We start from the raw sequence: 20,695 nt of genomic DNA, 5'->3' as shown, positions 1-20,695 counted from the left end.
CCTTACGCCGAATGTGTTCTACGTGCGTAATGTTTTTGATTTATCATTATTGTTTGATTTTATTTTTCTTTGATGGGTTGAATCCATTGCATTTGGGACAACAATATCTACGTTTGTTGATGGCATTTCGGTCAACCGAATTTTACACGGAAAATAAATAGTCTGAATCATTCTAGAGAATAGTAATTCAATAAGTGCAGCCGAAATTGGAAGATATCGAAACCAAAGTGAAACTTAAAACTTCTTTCACCGCACCTTCGTGGGAGACTCTTAAGAAAGCAGGCAACACGGAAACACTCACTTGAACTGATAAGGTCGCGTATATATAGGCGGGCATCCATCACGGGTGACAAACGTTAAGATGCGCTCCTCGGGACTGAGTCTGCTGCTGTTGGCAGCACTGCTGGCTTCCGCGCTGGCGGCCGTCTCCTACCGGGGGTGAGTCAAAAATATCACGTTGTCCTTGGTCCATTTAAAGTTAATCTCTCAACGGACGTGCAACTGCTTTCTCAGTTAGTTCAAATATTGAAAGAAAAATTTCTCTTCCTAGAGTTAGAAGTGTTTATCTCAAAAACTTAGTAATCAGTTTAATATCCAATACAATGCGTTGCGTGATGGCTTTCTGTCTTTCACATACGGTAGTCTTTGAGTTCTTATTGACACCTCTGTTGTTTTTTAGCCCATAGTTTTAGCATTTCCACCATAACAATCAACTCCTCAGTTTCATTTTTTTAATTATTTTTTACTCGAGTGTCGTCCAGTCTCAACTTCTGCTCCATGTGTAAGTACGGGCCCCCTGCAGTTTCCTTGATCAATAAAATTTAAATCCTAATTTTGTTGCAGTACTCTTGTAGACCATAAGTATTATCCCTTCGTCACCTATCCGTTCTCACTTTTCCTTTTTTTGTATTCCTTTGTTTTAATTGCATCATTTGGCATTTATGGGTGAGCACTGTCCCGTTCAAAAATGTCGCCACTATTCTGTCATATGAGACGTCACATACGAGGACGCAGGATGTTCCCGATGTACAGCTCCCTTAACTACTACTAGCCCTGACTCGAAGTCATGCTTTATTGCTTCCCATCCCATGATGCCAAGAGTAACACTGGTGAATCTCTCCAAAATAATGGACGAATTGGATCTTTCCCCAGGTTGCCGTCATGTTAGCCGACGATTGTTATCCGAAGTAATGCAGAACCGTGACTCATTGCTGGACACAATGCGGCGCCATTTTCAGCACTTCATGATTCCCGATTATGCCACCACTCCAAACTCAACTATTTGTGTTGTGGTGTTAACGGCAGACTAGGCTGTCAGTCTCCGATCGATGGAGCGGAATTACATAGGATGGTGGAGAGAGTCCATTACTCCTTCTCAGATGCCTGGTGCAGATGTTAGGCAGCTGTATTGTGCTTGTACACAGTACAGCGAATCTCCCTTGTGGTGATCAGACGTAGTCGAGCGGAACCTTGAGTATGCTTGCCCTCACAATCCCATATAGTCCATTTCCGGGGCACTGTCACATACAAATATCAAGCAATTCTGGAAATTGCACGACTCGATCAATGGAGCCCCACACTGAGGCCCCTTTGAAACTGTGCCAGATACTGATAGAACTGTCTCAAGCGTGTAATGTAGCATCTCACTCTTCCTCACAATGATCAATCGATGTCTGACGCTATTCACACAACTTACGTACATTACGTGGCCTGATAACAAAACTAAACACGAACAACACTAATCAATGCTGTTGGCCATTCTACCTGTCACACAGATTTGCAGCTCTCTTCTTTTACGTGAGGCGTTCAATAAGTAATGCAACACATTGTTCTCTCGGCCATTTTCGCTTGAAGAAATGCGGAATTTGTTGCAGGTCATTGTGGAATATTCCTGCTTCAGCCCCTATACTTTCATGAATTTCCGATAGGTTACAGCGCTATACGTTGTGACCCGCCAGGGTAGCCGAGAGCGCTAAAGTGCTGCTTCCTTGATCGGGTAGGCGCACCGGCCCCAGATCGAATCTGCCCGACGGATTTACGACGATGGCCGATGTGCCAGTCAGCCTGGATGTGGTTTTTAGGCGGTTTTCCACATCCCGCTAGGTGAATACCGGGTTCGTCCCCATGTTCCGCCTCAGTTTCACGGCTCGCCGACATCTGAACACTTTCGCACAATTTCACGGATTACACTAGTCGCAGACAGTTGGGGTACACTTAATTCCGTCCCAGGGGGTACGAGGTGGTGGCAGGAAGGGCATCCGGCCACCCCTTAAACATTAACATGCCAAATCCGATTAACGATGGCTAACCCTGCGTAACTGCGGGACAAGGTTCAAGCGATAGAACACAGGTAGAACAAGCGCTATACATTGCCTTCAAAGTGACGTTTGTAACGGAGGTGCATTCCAAACAGAAGGCTCTCATTAAGCTTCTTTTGGCGGAAAAGCAGAGCATCGCATATATTTATAGGTGCTTGCAGAATGTCTACAAAATCCTGGCAGTGAATAAAAGCAAGGTGAGTCTTTGGGCAAAGTGTCTGTTATCGAGTTCGCGCAAACCTGTCCGATCTCCTGCGTGCCGGCCGGCTACACACAGCTGTGACATGTGCAATGTTGAAACGTGAGAACACTCATTCGAGATGTTCGACGGATCAAACACCTCTCTGCACAACTGGACGTCTCTGTTGATAATGTTGACACACTTGTCCACAAATTGGGGTACTCAAGGGTGTGTGCTCGCTGTGTTCCCCACCACGGGACAGAGGACAATAAAGAGCAACAAAGGACCATCTTGCGGAGTTGCTCGCGCGTTACGAAGCTGATCGTGACTATCATTTGTCGAACATCGTCGCAGGCGATGAAACATGGGTTCTTCACTTCGAGCCGGAAACAAAACGGTCATCCATGGAATGGTGCCACACTACCTCTCCTTCGAAGAAAAAGTAAAAAGCCACACCCCAAGCCGTCAAAGTCGTAACGAAGGTCTTTTGTGGTTCAGAGCGGGTTATTCTGTTTGTTGTCGTCCCTCATTTTGCAACGATCAGTACTAAAGTGTAGTGTGCTATCCTCAGGAAACTGAAGAAACGACTTCTACACCTACATCTACATACATACTCCGCGATCTACCATATGGTGCGTGGCGGAGGGTGCCTCGTACCACAAATAACATCTTCTCTCCCTCTTCCACTCCCAAACAGAACGAGGGAAAAATGACTGCCTATGTGCCTCTGTACGAGCCCTAATCTCACTTATCTTATCTTTGTCGTCTTTCCGCGAAATATAAGTTGGCGGCAGTAAAATTGTACTGCAGTCAGCCTCAAATGCCGGTTCTCTAAATTTCCTCACTAGCGATTCACGAAAAGAACGCCTCCTTTCCTCTAGAGACTCCCACCTGAGTTCCCGAAGCATTTCCGTAACACTCGCGTGATGATCAAACATACTAGTAACAAATCTAGCAGCCCACCTCTGAATTGCTTCTATGTCCTCCCTCAATCCGATCTGATGGGGATCCCAAACGCTCGAGCAGTACTGAAGAATAGGTCGTATTAGTGTTTTATAAGCGGTCTCCTTTACAGATGAACCACACCTTCCCTAAATTCTACCAATGAACCGAAGACGACTATCCGCCTTCCCCTCAATTGCCATTCCCACTTCATATCGCTCTGCAGTGTTACGCCCAAATATTTAATCGACGTGACTGTGTCAAGCGCTACACTACTAATGGAGTACTCATACATTACATGATTCTTTTTCCTATACATCTGCATTAATTTACATTTATCTATATTTAGAGTTAGCTGCCATTCTTTACACCAATCACAAATCCTGCCCAAGTCGTCTTGTATCCTCCTACAGTCACTCAACGACGACACCTTCCCGTACACCGCAGCATCATCAGCAAACAGCCGCACATTGCTATCCACCCTATCCAAAAGATCATTTATGTAGATAGAAAACAACAGCGGACCTACCACACATCCTTGGGGCACCTCAGATGATATCCTCACCTCCGATGAACACTCACCATGGAGGACAACGTACTGCGTTCTATTGCTTAAGAAGTCTTCGAGCCACTCACATATTTGGGAACCAATCCCATAAGCTCGTACCTCAGTTAGGAGTCTGCAGTGGGGCACCGAGTCAAACGCTTTCCGGAAGTCAAGGAATATGGCAACCGTCTGATACCCTTCATCCATGGTTCGCAAGACATCATGTGAAAAAAGGGCGAATGCTTTTCGTAGGAGCGATGCTTTCTAAAGCCGTGCTGATGCATGGACAGCAACTTCTCTGTCTCAAGGAAATTCATTATATTCGAACTGAGAATATGTTCCAGAATCCTGCAACAAACCGAAGTTATGGATATTGGTCTGTAATTTTGAGGATACGTCCTTCTACCCTTCTTATATACAGGCGTCACCTGCGCTTTTTTCCATTCGCTCGGGACTTTACGTTGGGCAAAAGATTCGCAATAAATGCAACCTAAGCTTCAGGGTGTCTGTCCTTCACCACAAAAATGCAAACAAACTTCTCAATCTCCATGACAAGGCAAGATCTCAAAGAAGCCTGGGTTCCCGAGAGGAGCTCGCAAAACTTCATTGGACCGTTCTTTCTCATCCACGCTGTAGCCCTGATCTCGCGCCTTCGACTTCCATCCGTCTGGTCCAATGGAGGATATACTCTGCGGGAAGCAGTACGTGGACGATTGGTTGGTTATTGACGCACCAAGCCGTTGGTCCGACGTCAACCAGCTGAGTACTACCATGAGGACACACGGGCACTCGCAATAACGTGGCATAAGGCCTTTGCAATGAACAGAGATTATGTTGAAAAATAGGGTTTTGTAGCCAAACGAGTGGAGAAAAATGTGGTGTACTGGAATCCCGAATAAAACCAACCTGCTTTCAGGAAAAAAAATTCTGTTTTCCTAATCGAACACCCCTCGCACCTACCCACTGGTGGCATGTACGTGTCCGACATTCTGTTGACAGCTGTTTCGATCTTCTGACTGATTCACTATTTTTGTAGGGCAGTATGTATACACGGAAGTCTGGTGCACTTACCAGATGTACCAGTAGGAAATGAGCGTTTTTCTGTGAAAATGAAACACTAATTTTGAATTGAAAAGTAAAAGCATTTTATTCAATGTACTGACCATTGCTTTCTATACATTTTGACCACCTTTCTGTCAATTTGTGGACACCACGCCAATAGAAATGTTCGTCTTTTGAAGCAAACCAATCAGACACCCAGTTTTCGACTTCTTCGTAGGAATCGAAGTGTTCCTCAACCAAAGCGTATCCCATTGATGAAAACAAATGGTTGTCGGAAGGGGCCAAGTCTGATGAATACGGCGGGTAGGGTAGCAGCTCCCAGTCAAGTGTTTTGATTGTATCCTGAACCAGTTTTGCTTTGTCTACAGGTGCATTGTCGTGTAAAAAAATTACTTTGCCGTGTCTTCTGGCCCATTCTGGTCTGTTTTCGATCAATGCATAGTTCAAATTGATCATTTGTTGTCTATAGCGATTAGTATTCACAGTTTCACCGGGTTTCAGAAGCTCATGATACACCACACCTTTCTGATCCCATCAAACACAGAGCATTGTCTTCCTGCCGAATCGATCTGGTTTTGCAGTCCATGTTGATGGTTGTCCCTGATTAACCCATGATTTTTCCCATTTAGGATTCTTAAAATAAATCCATTTTTCATCGCCAGTAACAATTCGATGCAAAATTGATGTTCTTTCATGTCTTTGAAGCAAAATTTGACATGTGGTTTTTCGGTTTTCCATCTGTCTTTCATTCAATTCATGTGGCTCCCATTTGCCACACTTTTGGCTCTTTCTCCATAACTTTCAAACGGTCGGAAATTGTTTTTTGCGCAACATTTAGCATTGCTGCCATTTGCTTCTGACTCAAAGTATCATCTTCATCCAATATTGCTTGTAATTTGGCGTCTTCGAACTTTTTTGGTGGTCTTCCACGTTCTTCATTTCTTACATCAAAATCATTATTTCTGAACCGTTGAAACCATCTTTTGCACATTGCTTCTGATAGAGCATGATCACCATATGCCTCGACAAGCATTCGATGCAACTCTGCAGCACTTTTTATCAAATGAAAACAAAAAATTAATGCTTTCTGCAAATCATCATTTTCTGGTACAAAATTCGACATTGTTAACACGATTAAAACATATGATGTTGTTTGTTCCATGACTTGATGTATACTAAATATCTTTGACAGATGTCATACCAGCCAAACACAAAAAAATAAGGCTCGTTCACAACAAATGTTCCTTATCGACACATTTGTATCTCAACGCTCATTTCATACCGGTTCACCTGCTATTTTTATCTGGGCCTGTTACGACTGCCCAGTGTTGCCTCGAAAAAGCAGAAACCAACAGGTGTCGCGTTGTTGACAGGCACCAGGTTTACCGGCTGAAGCCCTCGGAGGAGCACCTGGCAGCGGTGGCGGCCCTGAGGGGCAGAATGGGCCTCGACTTCTGGTCGCGGGCCCACCTCGCCGGCCACCCCGTGGACGTGAGGGTGCCGCCGCAGCTGCTACACTCCTTCCGCCAACATCTCGACCGCCACAACGTGCCTCACGAGCTGCTCATCGCCGACCTCGAAGAGTAAGTATTCCAGCCTCTTATCAACGTACAATAATCGAATTCGTTCCGTAAAGCCTGCTGTTACCTTTCGGTCAACATGACCTGGAAAGGAGTTTTTTTTCCATAACGTCTTTATATTGAAATACCAGCGATCGAAACCTAATGGCTTTGTTTCTTCTACACGGATTAAGACTAAAATGAAAAAATGGGTTTCTTCCTCCTTGTTATAGCTTAATTTATTACTCTTGTGCTTTTGACCAGTGTGTTCAAAAATTCATACCGTCTACAAAAATTAGCATTAAAACTTTATTTTTATCTGCCTTTCTTGTAACGTGTGGTAGCCACCTTCCGTTTATGGAACCTTTATAATGCAGTGTCACAAGATGACAGATCACGACATTGGGGTAGCTACGCCAAAGGTGCAGGCAAATGTACAAAAATCTATAAAAGTTTTGAATCGCGCCGTTATCTCGTGCAGACGTGTTGTTATTGTGCCGATCTGAATGTCACTCTTGAAGTTGTTTGTAAACATACAAACAGTTATTATAAACGCTACCTATGGTTCAAATGGCTCTGAGCACCATGGGACTTAACATCTCAGGTCATCAGTTCCCTAGAACTTAGAACTACTTAAAACTAACTAACCTAAAGACATCACAAGCATCCATGCTCAAGGCAGGATTCGAACCTGCGACCGTAGCATTCACGCGGTTCCAGACTGAAGCGCCTAGAACCGCTCGGCCACACCGGCCGGCTACGCAAATACAGACAGGTGAGTAAAATCATTAGGAAATTTTTACGAAAAGCACACTGACTTAAAGTCAGGCAACCAAGTGTCAACATAAATGTAAATCAGAGAACGTAAATATAGGAAAAGGAACATTCAAATGCAGGGTGATTTAAAATGGAAGGATCACTTAAATCTAGCCAGGGGAAGGCAAGTGGCAGACTCATATTCATTAGAAGAATCATAAGGGTGGGCAATTCATGCAAGAAGGAAAACCGTTGTTCGATGGATTTTTGAGAATTATTCGTTGGGATAACCGAGCTAGGTGGCGCACTGTGAGGAAGGTCACGGCCGATTTCCTTTCCCGCCCTTTCGTAATGCGAGCTTGTGCTTCGTCTCTAAAGATCTTGCTGCCGATGGAATACTGAACTCTAATCTGCCTTCCTTCGTTCTTACGGGACCATCATCAGGTTAGATTATCAGAAGTGAACACTGATAAACCAAAACATTACGACTATTGCCCACCGCGATATTGGATGCGTCTGGTAATTTTGCGGGAACGTGATGCGGTAACAAAGACATGGACAGCAAATGGGGAAATCCATTGAGATAAGCGATTTTGACAAGCAGCGGATTATTATTGGTCATACCCTGTGAGAGAATATCTCGAAAACGGCGAACCTGGTCAAATCTTCAAGTGCTGCTCTCGTGAGCAAGTACAGAAAAAGACAGGAAAGTGAAACTACCACTAGGCATTAAATGCTTCGACGTCCACAAGTTTTCAAAGGCTTGTCTGCTCTGTAGAGTAGGATAGATGGTGATCTGTGGCATCTCTGCCCAATGGGCACAACGCTGGAGCACGCGTAAGTGTTTCGGAGCACACCGCTCATCGTACATTATTGAACATGGAGTTCCACAGCAGACCACCATTACGTGGTCGCATGTTGACCCAACGATATTATCAGTTTCGATTTCAGTGGGCATGGGACCATCGGGATTCGACCGTCGGCTCTTCGGGTGAATCACTGTTTTGCGTCTCCACAAACGCCGTCATCGTGGTGAACGGCGGCTCAAAACGTGCAGCTGGAAGCAGTATTATGCTACAGGCTACATACATCTGCTCTTGCACGGGAGCTGCGATAGTAATCGAAGACACGTTGACAGCCGCGAACCACCTGCATCCCTTCATGTTTGATGTCTTACCCGAGGCGATGTCATCTTTCAGCAGTGTAACTGTCCGTGTCTCGGTTCCAGAACCATGCTACAGTGGTTTGACTCACGTTGATGTCTTGGTGGCCAAGTTCACCTGATGTAAATCGTATGGAACCCAACCCCATCGCCATCGAGCGCTATTACCGCCTACGCAAATCAGCGGCACGTTATTTATGCGAATTATGACGTCTAATCCCATATACCTTCACAATCTTACCAACAAACTGTCGAATCCCTTATATGCAGAATCAGTGATTTATTTAGTTACAAAAATGGGCAAACAAGCTATTAAGTAGGTAGTCATAATGTTCTGGCTCATCAGTGTAGAAAGCACTCTGTGTAAATCTTCCCGGTACGCCAGAGGATTTTTACACACAGCGAGAGTCACAGTCAACAAACTGCTACAGGAAAAGCTACAAGAATGGCGGGGCTATCGCACAGAACCTTAATCACCGAATTTCGGACCTAGAAAATTTTACTTCTACAGTGTACGTTCCGAAAGTAATGCAATTGAATTTCCCGCGCCGCTCCTAGTAGTCGGAGTGGGAGCGGGCCACATGGAGTAGGTGGGGGGGACGCTAAGCTTTGCCGCGAAACTGGTTTCAGTGCTCTCCGAGCTGTGGAAGCGGCAGGACGTCTGTTATTGTAAACCTCTGCGCGCCGACCGTGTCACGGAAAAAATGGAATCGACGATCGAGCAACGTTACGCGATTAAGTTTTGTGCTAAACTGAACAAATCTTTTGAGGAGACTAACAAAATGATTCGTGATTCTTACGGGGACTCTGCTCTGTCCTACTCATAAGCTTCGAGGTGGTTAAAGGCCTTTAAGGAAGGCCGGGAAGAGGTTCACGACCAACAACGCTCTGGGCGGCCGTCAACCAGCAAATCCGACAACAATGTGGCTCGTGTGCGGCAACTGTTGGACTCTGACCGTCGATTGAGTATCAGGATGGTTGCCAATGAACTGAACGTGTCGTCTACTGTTGTTTTTCGCATTGTTACTGAAGATTTAGCGATGAGGAAAGTGTGCGCCAAGCTCGTGCCCAAGGTGTTGTCAGACGACGAAAAGACCAACTGAGCGGAAATTTCAAGTGAACTTTTGCAACGTGTTGAAATTGAACCTGATTATTTGGACAACGTCATCACTGGTGATGAAACCTGGGTTTTTGAATACGACCCAGAAACAAAACGCCAAAGCTCTGAGTGGCACACTGATCAGACCCCCAAGCCCAAAAAGGCAAGAATGAGCAAATCAAAAGTGAAAACAATGCTCATTGTCTTTTTCGGCAGCAAAGGAGTGGTCCATACGGAGTTTGATCCTCAAGGACAGACAGTTAACGCTGCCTACTACGTGGATGTGCTGGAAAGACTCCGCAAAACGGTCGTCAAGACGAGAAAGGACATCTCCGCTACCTGGCAACTCCATCACGACAACGCGACTTGCCACAACGCGCTACGAGTCCGCGATTTCCTGGCCAAACACCACGTGACAACGCTGCCCCCCCCCCCCCCCCCTATTGTCCTGACCTCGCCCCAGCTGACTCCTTTATGTTTCCTAGGATTAAGTCAGCCCTGAAAGGAACCCGTTTTTCGTCCATAGACGAGATCCAATCCGCCGTGACGAAGACCTTGCGAGAGGTCCCAGAAGACGCCTTCCAGGGCGCGTACCGGTCATGGCAGAGTCGCTGGAAAAAATGTGTAGAGGCCCAAGGACAGTACTTTGAAGAATTTTAAGTGTTTGTGCAAATCTGTTCAATAAATTACTTTAAAAAAAATAATTGCGTTACTTTCGGAACGCACCCTGTACTAGTCTCGCGTCTTGACCATGGAGGTAGAATTACGAGGGTAATACCAAAAGTAAGGTCTCCTATTTTTTTATAAGTACAGAACTCTGTTTGCGTGGCAGTTTGTCAGACTGTTACGAAGAGTGACTCACGCGCTGTGTGTAAACATGCGCACGCCGTGCTGAGTCGCTCAGTCTTGGCTTGGCAGCCGTTGAGTATGGAACTCCTGTTGGATGTTACCGCCAAGTGCGAATTGTGTGCAGTTACTATGTTTTTGTATGCAAAGGGCATTGTGCCGATTGAAGTCCATCGCAAATTGACGGAAGTGTGTGCTGAGTCGTGCATGTTCATAAGAGGTGTGGTCGGACCGAAATTCACGACGAACGAAGGTGCGGGAGACCGTCAGTTTATGAGGAGACAGCGCTGAAGGTTGAGCAAAGCATGCGTGAACACCGGCGGATCACAATGGATGATCTTTGCATGTTGGTTCCTGAGGTTTCCCGAAGCACCGCTCACAGAATTTTAACGTAAACATTGAACTAACGTAAGATGTACGCAAGATGGGTGCCGCGCATGCTGACTGAGGACCACATGCGGCAAGGAGTTGATGATTCCCACGCATTCCTCACCGCCTTGCAACCGGACGGGACAACTTTCTGGACTCAATTGTCACGGGTGACGAAACCTGGGCATACCACATTACACCTGAGACTAAACAACAATCACGCCAGTGGCGGCATCCTTCTTCGCCAAAGCCGCGGAAATTGAAACAATCACAAGCCTTCCGGTAAAGTCATGACAACCGTTTTCTGGGATCGGAAAGGGGTATTGTTGGTCGACTTTATGCCCAATGGGACCACAATTAACGCTGACAGGTACTGTGAGGCTCTGAAAAAACTCAAACGGGCAAATTATAACCGGAGAAGAAGAATTTTGAGCAAGGGCGTACACATTCTGCATGACAACGCTCGCCCACACATCGCTCGGGAAACCGTTGCTTCTCCTGCAACAGTTTCAGTGGAACATAATCACCCACCCACCCTACAGTCCTGACTTGGCGACCAGTGACTATCCCCTGTTCCCTAAGTTAAAAGAACGTTTGGCCAGAAAGCGATTCAGCTCCGACGACGAGGTGAAAGAAGAGGTTCACAACTTTCGCAACAGTATGGCGGCGAGCTGGAATGACATGGGCATACAAAAACTGCCACAGCATCGACAGAAATGGTGATTATGTCGAAAAATAGATAAATCTCCAAACTATAAACTGATGTAAACCATAGTAGAAATAAACAGGTCTACGTACTTATAACAAAAATAGGAGACCTTACTTTTGGGATTACCCTCGTAGAATCATACAGAGGGCTGCCGACAGCTTTTCTTCGTTTTAATCGTCCGCGACCTAATTAAGGAGGAGGGAAATGTGATAGTAATCTATTCGTTCGCAGGGAATTTTTTGCAGCACACAGTACCTTGGCTTTAGGATGGATGGGCGGGGAGGGGGAGGGGTGGTTAAATGTAGACTTAGAGGCTGAATGCCATAGATATAGTAGACGGACGCTCGAAGCCCCCAAATCTACTGTTCCCCTAACCATGAAACAGTATTTTCCAATATCATAAAGTGGTGTATATATCAACAGCGAGTGCAAGCGTTACCTGATCAGAAGTAGCCGGACACCTACTAGTGCACATTGATTTATCCATCTTTTGCCTTTATGACGGCCAGAAATCTGCAGCGATCATTTCCAGTGAAACATCTAAACGTCTGTCGAGGAATTGCAGCCATTTCTTCCTCAAGGGCCGTAATCAGAGAAATTTGGACGCTGAAGTCTTGAATCACGTCGACGTTGTAGCTCATCCCAAAGATGTTTCGTTGCGTTCAGTCGACCTTCTGAGCAGGGCAGACCATTTCGGGTCGGTTGTTGTCCACAAACCATTGCCTCGCTGATGTTGCTTTACGACAGGGTGCGCATTGTCACGCTGATACGATCATCGTTTCGGAACTGTTCCTCTATGGCACGCAGTACACGATGATGTAAAATGTGTTGATACTCTCCTGCATTTGCCGTCAAATCAAGTGCAATAAGGGGGTCACATCCTAAGCACGAAAAACACGACACCATGTAATAACGCTATATCCTCCATACTTCACTGCTGGCACTATACATGATGGCAGCTAAGGTTATTAAGGCATTAGCCACACCCATACCTTTCCATCGGATTGCCACAGGCTGTAGCGTGATTCATCACTCCAAATCACTCGTTTCTAGCCATCTACAGTAGAGAGGCTTCACTCTCTACACACCCTAGATGGTCGCTTAGTACTGCCTAGAGAAATGTGTGGCGTATCAGCAGCAGCGCGACTATTATGCCCCACAATTTTTAATAAAGATTAAAATTGAAGAAATTGGAAAAAGTTAGGAAATTAAGAAAAAGGAACCTGGATAATTGGATAGAACCAGAGTTTGTTGAGAGTTTAGGAGGGAGCATTAAGCAACGTTTGGCTAGAACAGGGAAAGGAATACAGCGAAAAACGATTGGGTAGCTTTAAGAGATGAAATACACTCCTGGAAATGGAAAAAAGAACACATTGACACCGGTGTGTCAGACCCACCATACTTGCTCCGGACACTGCGAGAGGGCTGTAGAAGCAATGATCACACGCATGGCACAGCGGACACACCAGGAACCGCGGTGTTGGCCGTCGAATGGCGCTAGCTGCGCACCATTTGTGCACCGCCGCCGTCAGTGTCAGCCAGTTTGCCGTGGCATACGGAGCTCCATCGCAGTCTTTAACACTGGTAGCATGCCGCGACAGCGTGGACGTGAACCGTATGTGCAGTTGACGGACTTTGAGCGAGGGCGTATAGTGGGCATGCGGGAGGCCGGGTGGACGTACCGCCGAATTGCTCAACACGTGGGGCGTGAGGTCTCCACAGTACATCGATGTTGTCGCCAGTTGTCAGCGGAAGGTGCACGTGCCCGTCGACCAGGGACCGGACCGCAGCGACGCACGGATGCACGCCAAGACCGTAGGATCCTACGCAGTGCCGTAGGGGACCACACCGCCACTTCCCAGCACATTAGGGACACTGTTGCTCCTGGGGTATCGGCGAGGACCATTCGCAACCGTCTCCATGAAGCTGGGCTACGGTCCCGCACACCGTTAGGCCGTCTTCCGCTCACGCCCAAACATCGTGCAGTCCGCCTCCAGTGGAGTCGCGACAGGCGTGAATGGAGGGACGAATGGAGACGTATCGTCTCCAGCGATGAGAGTCGCTTCTGCCTTGGTGCCAATTATGGTGGTATGCGTGTTTGGCGCCGTGCAGGTGAGCGCCACAATCAGGACTGCATACGACCGAGGCACACAGGGCCAACACCCGGCATCATGGTGTGGGGAGCGATCTCCTACACTGGCCGTACACCTCTGGTGATCGTCGAGGGGACACTGAATAGTGCACGGTACATCCAAACCGTCATCGAACCCATCGTTCTATCATTCCTAGACTGGCAAGGGAACTTGCTGTTCCAACAGGACAATGCACGTCCGCATGTATCCCGTGCCACCCAACGTGCTCTAGAAGGTGTAAGTCAACTACCCTGGCCAGCAAGATCTCTGGATCTGTCCCCCATTGAGCATGTTTGGGACTGGATGAAGCGTCGTCTCACGCGGTGTGCATGTCCAGCACGAACGCTGGTCCAACTGAGGCGCCAGGTGGAAATGGCATGGCAAGCCGTTCCACAGGACTACATCCAGCATCTCTACGATCGTCTCCATGGGAGAATAGCAGCCTGCATTGCTGCGAAAGGTGGATATACACTGTACTAGTGCCGACATTGTGCATGCTCTGTTGCCTGTGTCTATGTGCCTGTGGTTCTGTCAGTGTGATCATGTGATGTATCTGACCCCAGGAATGTGTCAATAAAGTTTCCCCTTCCTGGGACAATGAATTCACGGTGTTCTTATTTCAATTTCCAGGAGTGTAGTAAGTCCAGCAGAGGATCAAACAGGTAAAAAGACAAGGCCTAGTAGGAATCCTTGGATAACACAAGACATGTTGAATTTAACTAATGAAAAGAGAAAACATAAAAATGCAGCAAATGAAGAGGGAAAAATGAAATGTACATGTTTAAATAATCAGATTGACAGGAAGTGCTAAATGGCTAAGCACGAATCGCTAGAGGAAAAATGTAAGGATTTAGAAGTATATTTTATTAAGGGGAAGACAGAAACCGCCTACACGAAAATTAAAGAGGCCGTTGGGGAAAAGAGGAGCAGCTATATGAATAACAAGAGCTCAGATGAGGGACCAGTACCAACAAAAGAACGGAAAGCTGAATGTTGGAAGGAGTATATACAAGGGAGATGAACATGATGGCAATATTACAGAAAGGGAAGTGGACGTAGATGGAAAAATTTGGAGTAGGAATTGAAGTTCAGGAGAAAGATATATAAACTTTTAGTTTGTCGATGACACTGTAATTTTTTCTGAGACAGAAAAGGACTTGGACGAGTAGTTGAATGGAATGGTCTTTCTCTTGATAGGAGGATGTAAAATGAACATCAACAAACGGAAAACAAGGATAAAGTAATGTAGTCGAATTAAATCAGGTCATGCTGAGGGAATTAGATTAGGAAAGAGATGCTTAAAGTAATAGATGAGTTTTTCTATTTGGGCAGCAAAATAACTGATGGTTGCCGAAGTAGAGAGGCTATAAAACGTAGACTGGCAATGGCAACAGTTGCATATCTGGAGAAAAGAAATTTGTTAACATGGATTATAGACTTAATTGTGAGGAAGTTTTTTCTGAAAGTATTTGTCTGGAGTGTAGTCATGTGTGGAAGTGAAACATGGATGATAAACAATTAAGACAAAAAGAGAATAGAAGCTCTCGAAATGTGGTGCTAAGAAGGATGTTGAATATTAAATTATTAGATCACGTAACTAATTAGGAAGTACTGAAGAGTTTTGGGGAGATAAGAAATTTTTGACACAATTTGACCAAAAGAAGGGAGGACACAGTCTTAGACATCAAGGGATCACCAATTTAGTATTGGAGGGAAGTACCGAGGGTAAAAAATCGAAGTGATGAATACAGTAAGCATATTCAGAAGGATGTAGGCTGAAACAGTTATTTGGTGATGAAGAGACTCACACAGGATAGAGTAGCATGGAGAGCTGCACCAAATCAGACTTCGGGCTGAAGACTGCAACAACAACATCAACAACTTTTTAACTCCCTATGCACAGTCATTGTGCTAGCTGGACTACTGGTAGCACTTGTAACTCATGAGTGATTCCTTCCGTTGATGTCATGTGATTTTTAAAACCACCCTTCGACGGTCCCTGTACATGAGTAATGAAGTTTGCGTGGCCTTTTGTTTAGCCGTGATTGTTCCTTCGCGTTTTCATTTTACACTCACTTACCAATAGTCAACTTTTGGGCAGCTTTAAAAGGGTTAAAACATCCCTGAATGATTTGTTGACCAGACCAAACCCTTAGCCACTTAGTTAACCAGACCGACCCATTCTCCTGTTACTGCTTCTCAGCTGGCAACACAATATTCTACTCCACCATTTATATTGGTGGATCCGCCTCTCGTAGCATCGAAAGGTCATCTCCACGTTGCATAGGTGTGTCTGGACACTCCTGATCAGAGAGCGTAAATTGTTTCATGGAGACCGTAACAAACGGCATCAAACTCGAGCTGCAGTTGTCAGAAACGAACTAACTATCAGGACAGAGAAATCGATAGCGTGAAAAGGAGTAGGGAGCAATCATACTGTCTGAATTGGTCAATAACAATGATTTTCAACAAAGAAATATGAGTATTGTGCAATATGTGCAGTATAACAAAAAATATGAATTTTGATACTTTCTGCAGCCAGTTTTGCTTACCAGCTATTTTGTTATTGAGAGATAAAATTAGTTCTACTCCTGTATACTCAAATAACTGTGTTGCAATGTTTGTTTTGTTATTTGCACCTCATTACTGTCTAGAAATCAGGCAAAATCAAAACACAACCACTGTTACGGGGTGGGGCAAATAAACGTGGCCCAGGGAACAGAGTTCCAGGGTATAAAGAAACAAAGCAGAGGAAATGACTGTAGCAGATACTAAAAGTGATCGCCATTCATCTCTTGGCACTTTTAGGCCCCGATCAGCAAGTTGCTAGAGGCACATCGAAGCGGGACTGCTGGGATTGCTGCTATCTCATCCAACATGTTCTGCTGCAGTTGTTGAAGACTATGAGGGTTGTTGCCATACACCTTAGACTTGAGGGCTGCTCACACAAAGTAGTCCCACATTGAAAGATCGTGTCACCTGGGTAGCCAGTTAGGGCCGCTATCAGATTGCTAACAACTCTATCAGGCGTAAAGATTGTGTAAATGTGTCCCAAGGTTCGGCTGTATCTATGGGCAGTTGCTCCAGCCTGTAGGAAGTAATTGTAGCTCTTTTCTTCATCACGGGATATGGTTATATGCATACATTCACGTCCAATCATATTCACTCGTCTGGACCACTTTTATTTCCCCAACCTGTACAAGCGGGATTTACCGATTAGGGAAGCAATGTAATATGTCAGTGGCCTTACTGCATTTGATTCTATTCATGGGATATGTGAACGAGAATTGAATTTTTCGAATTTGATTTCTTGGTCATTTAGAGACTTGTTTCCTTACATTTTATAGCAGGTCGTTCATTTTACAGCTTTTCATGAGGATTACGTATCATATTCCATATTACAAACTTCAAGGAGAAAGCTAATTGTAAATGTTGTTTGGCATACACGGCAGGAATATGCCCTAGCCATTCATCTGTCTAATTCGGATTTGCTTTTTACACACTCATCGGCCACCTTTGCTTTTCAGACCGTTAGCGTTACGTCTTTAAGTGTGACTGTGCTGAATACGTCGAGACTTTAGTCCCTTATTTGAGTTGCCCATAACGTCGGAAGAGTGGCAAATAGCCCACTTCTCTCTAACAGCATCAAGGCGGCACCCGGGCTAAACGTCCTAATCCTAAGAACGGACCACAGTCGTCGATATCACACGCCTTCACTTCACGAGATATTGCGGAAATATTTGACATTTAATACAGGCTACAGCGGTATAGTTGCCCACTAAAAATCATTCACAGCTTCCCAGTTAAGATGCAGGACTGAGTTCGGTTTACAGTCACAATAGTCTTGTCACTGTTGTGCACGTTTTCGCGGCCATTTGCAGCCATCCTCCAGTATAAACTACATTCGTCTCACAAAACGGAAAGAAATCATTACAGTTACGTTAACGGCTGCATGACGGAGTGATCACGCTAAGTTTCTCGTCGGTTATTACCATGGAAACTGCCCTGTAAACAACAAGTAGTCGGTCTCTTTGTCGTTCTGTAGCAGCAATTGACCTCTCGAATAGCACCACCCGTGCTGCCCAGAATAGCGCCCCCATTCATCAACAGCATCATATGCGCTCAGTCCATGAGACGCTTCGCAATATTTAGAATCTCACTCTGTTCCCTTAGGTAGATCATCAGGAACTGGATCCCACCACGTCCTCATCCCTTGTCACACGAATCCTAGCAATCTAATAGTCTTTAGTTTGCAGCCATGTGTTACCGACCATAATTACGGCAGCACTATTGCGCCTGATTGTGTAACAGCCAGTAGCTCTCCAAAAGTGGAACAAAAGTTTGAAACTTCCGTGGAAAACGCCTAGAGGATACGTAGTTGCTCAATATCTGTAATGCTGGCACTTCACAACAGTATTTGATAGCCGATAACGGGCAGTAATCTTATCGGTCCACATCAGTTTCAACACAGTTTTTATTACAGTCGGAGTATATCGTTCCACTATTGCCACACTTCCACTTCACAGTTAAATGCATGATGAAACCATACATTCATAAATGTGGTCCAAAAAATTCGACAGTTTTCTGATATGTTGTTCATTATCTTGAAATGTCCTGCAGACGCACTGATAAGATTTATGGTCTTCAAGACACGTCAGTGAAACAGTAACGAAATACTGTCGTTGTTATATTACTATTATTGTTTTAAATTACTTCAGACAAGGGCACTTTCCACCAAATATAAAATATAATATACGTGTTACAAGATCGAATCAAGTTTATTTCGTAGGTATGACACAGAGTACGATGAAAATATTGAAATTTAATTTCTGTATGCTCTTGTAAAAATTCAACACTGCTTCATTTAAATTGTAACTAATTAAATGAAATTGAAGCCATAAATTGGCATCAATAATTGACTGTACTGAATCTAATGAATTTTCAGATAGATTTACACGTTATAAATAACCAGTGTGAGAAGTAATTAATAATTTTGAGAACTTGGTGTAGTATTTTGCTCTTCATTTGTTTTACCTCCACTAACACGTAAGTAGTCCTTTTTAACTGCGTAATAATGACAGCTCGGAGAAGGTATTAATCTTAACAGGTACTTCGTATGCCGTGCGGGATTGGCCGAGGGGTCTAGGCGCTGCAGTCAGGGACTGTGGGGCTGATCCCGGCGGAGGTTCGAGTCCTACCCCGGGCATGAGTGTGTGTGTTTGTCCTTAGGATAATTTAGCTTAAGTAGTGTGCAAAATTAGGGACTGATGACCTTAGCAGTTAAGTCCCATAAGATTTCACACACATTTGAACATTTTGAAGGTACTTCGTATTATTGATACCAATGTGAACTGCTCTTCACCTAATAATGGTTGTAATGTCCTTCCACTTGAAACCAAAAATAAGTATTCATGTCCCATATAGTATGCGCTGTTGCACAGTAGGTAGCATGCGCCAATGGATAGTCCAGTATTAAGTTCCACTGAAGTCAGTGACCTCGGTACAGCGTACTGGCCATTCTGTTTTTGCTGTAATTGTTATAATACCATGTCTTCGCTCCAAATCATTATAAAAACAATTTCTGCCCCATAAAACAGCGGATTTAAATGTTCTTCTAGCATCGACCACGACTGAAAAGTCTCAAAGTGGTATTAATGTACACTACACTATCCGAAGAAAAGTATCCGGTCTCCCTTATGTAATGCGGAATTGACCGCTAGATTTCACGAAAGGTAGACACATCAGAATGAAAGGAGGCGGTTAGTGCTTTGTCATCAGTAGAGAAGGAGTAACAGCAGAAAGTGTCTGACACGAGAACTCAGGGACTCGATGGTGCAATAGTAATCAGATGTCACCTGACTAACAATCCATCAGCGACATTTCGACTGATGTAAACGTGCCAAAGTGGACTGTTGGTGATGACTGTGAAGACGAAACGCGAAAAAACAACCACAGCTAAATCAAGATCAGGGAGATCTCATGTACTGTCGAGCCTACGTCATAGAGTGTGCTATGTGGGGTTGTAAAACATTGCATGAAACCAGTGGAAGGAACCGCTCGTAAGTTCAAAAGTGCTACCAGGAGTGCAGCTAGTACACTCCTGGAAATGGAAAAAAGAACACATTGACACCGGTGTGTCAGACCCACCATACTTGCCCCGGACACTGCGAGAGGGCTGTACAAGCAATGATCACACGCACGGCACAGCGGACACACCAGGAACCGCGGTGTTGGCCGTCGAATGGCGCTAGCTGCGCACCATTTGTGCACCGCCGCCGTCAGTGTCAGCCAGTTTGCCGTGGCATACGGAGCTCCATCGCAGTCTTTAACACTGGTAGCATGCCGCGACAGCGTGGACGTGAGCCGTATGTGCAGTTGACGGACTTTGAGCGAGGGCGTATAGTGGGCATGCGGGAGGCCGGGTGGACGTACCGCCGAATTGCTCAACACGTGGGGCGTGAGGTCTCCACAGTACATCGATGTTGTCGCCAGTTGTCAGCGGAAGGTGCACGTGCCCGTCGACCAGGGACCGGACCGCAGCGACGCACGGATGCACGCCAAGACCGTAGGATCCTACGCAGTGCCGTAGGGGACCACACCGCCACTTCCCAGCACATTAGGGACACTGTTGCTCCTGGGGTATCGGCGAGGACCATTCGCAACCGTCTCCATGAAGCTGGGCTACGGTCCCGCACACCGTTAGGCCGTCTTCCGCTCACGCCCAAACATCGTGCAGTCCGCCTCCAGTGGAGTCGCGACAGGCGTGAATGGAGGGACGAATGGAGACGTATCGTCTCCAGCGATGAGAGTCGCTTCTGCCTTGGTGCCAATGATGGTGGTATGCGTGTTTGGCGCCGTGCAGGTGAGCGCCACAATCAGGACTGCATACGACCGAGGCACACAGGGCCAACACCCGGCATCATGGTGTGGGGAGCGATCTCCTACACTGGCCGTACACCTCTGGTGATCGTCGAGGGGACACTGAATAGTGCACGGTACATCCAAACCGTCAT

The 20,695-nt window shown here is 45.6% G+C and overlaps 1 protein-coding gene across 2 annotated transcripts in view; it reads left to right on the top strand.

Moving 5' to 3' along the window:
* The first annotated feature begins 354 nt into the window (after positions 1-354).
* LOC126268054 (carboxypeptidase B-like) overlaps positions 355-20,695 on the top strand; it is a 169,521-nt gene continuing 149,180 nt past the window's right edge. Inside the window, exons 1-2 of one of the 2 annotated variants that reach the window (XM_049973487.1) lie at positions 355-438; positions 6,424-6,633. In XM_049973487.1, coding sequence (XP_049829444.1) covers positions 362-438; positions 6,424-6,633 — 287 coding nt within the window. In that variant the 5' untranslated portion in view covers positions 355-361. The remainder of the gene's footprint in view (positions 439-6,423; positions 6,634-20,695) is intronic. The other variant, XM_049973488.1, reaches the window with a different exon arrangement.

Source organism: Schistocerca gregaria, chromosome 4 (genome assembly GCF_023897955.1).
Source record: "Schistocerca gregaria isolate iqSchGreg1 chromosome 4, iqSchGreg1.2, whole genome shotgun sequence".
In the NCBI taxonomy this organism is placed as follows: domain Eukaryota; kingdom Metazoa; phylum Arthropoda; class Insecta; order Orthoptera; family Acrididae; genus Schistocerca; species Schistocerca gregaria.
Note: the sequence above shows the minus strand (reverse complement) of the source record. Positions and strands in the feature narration are given on the sequence as shown.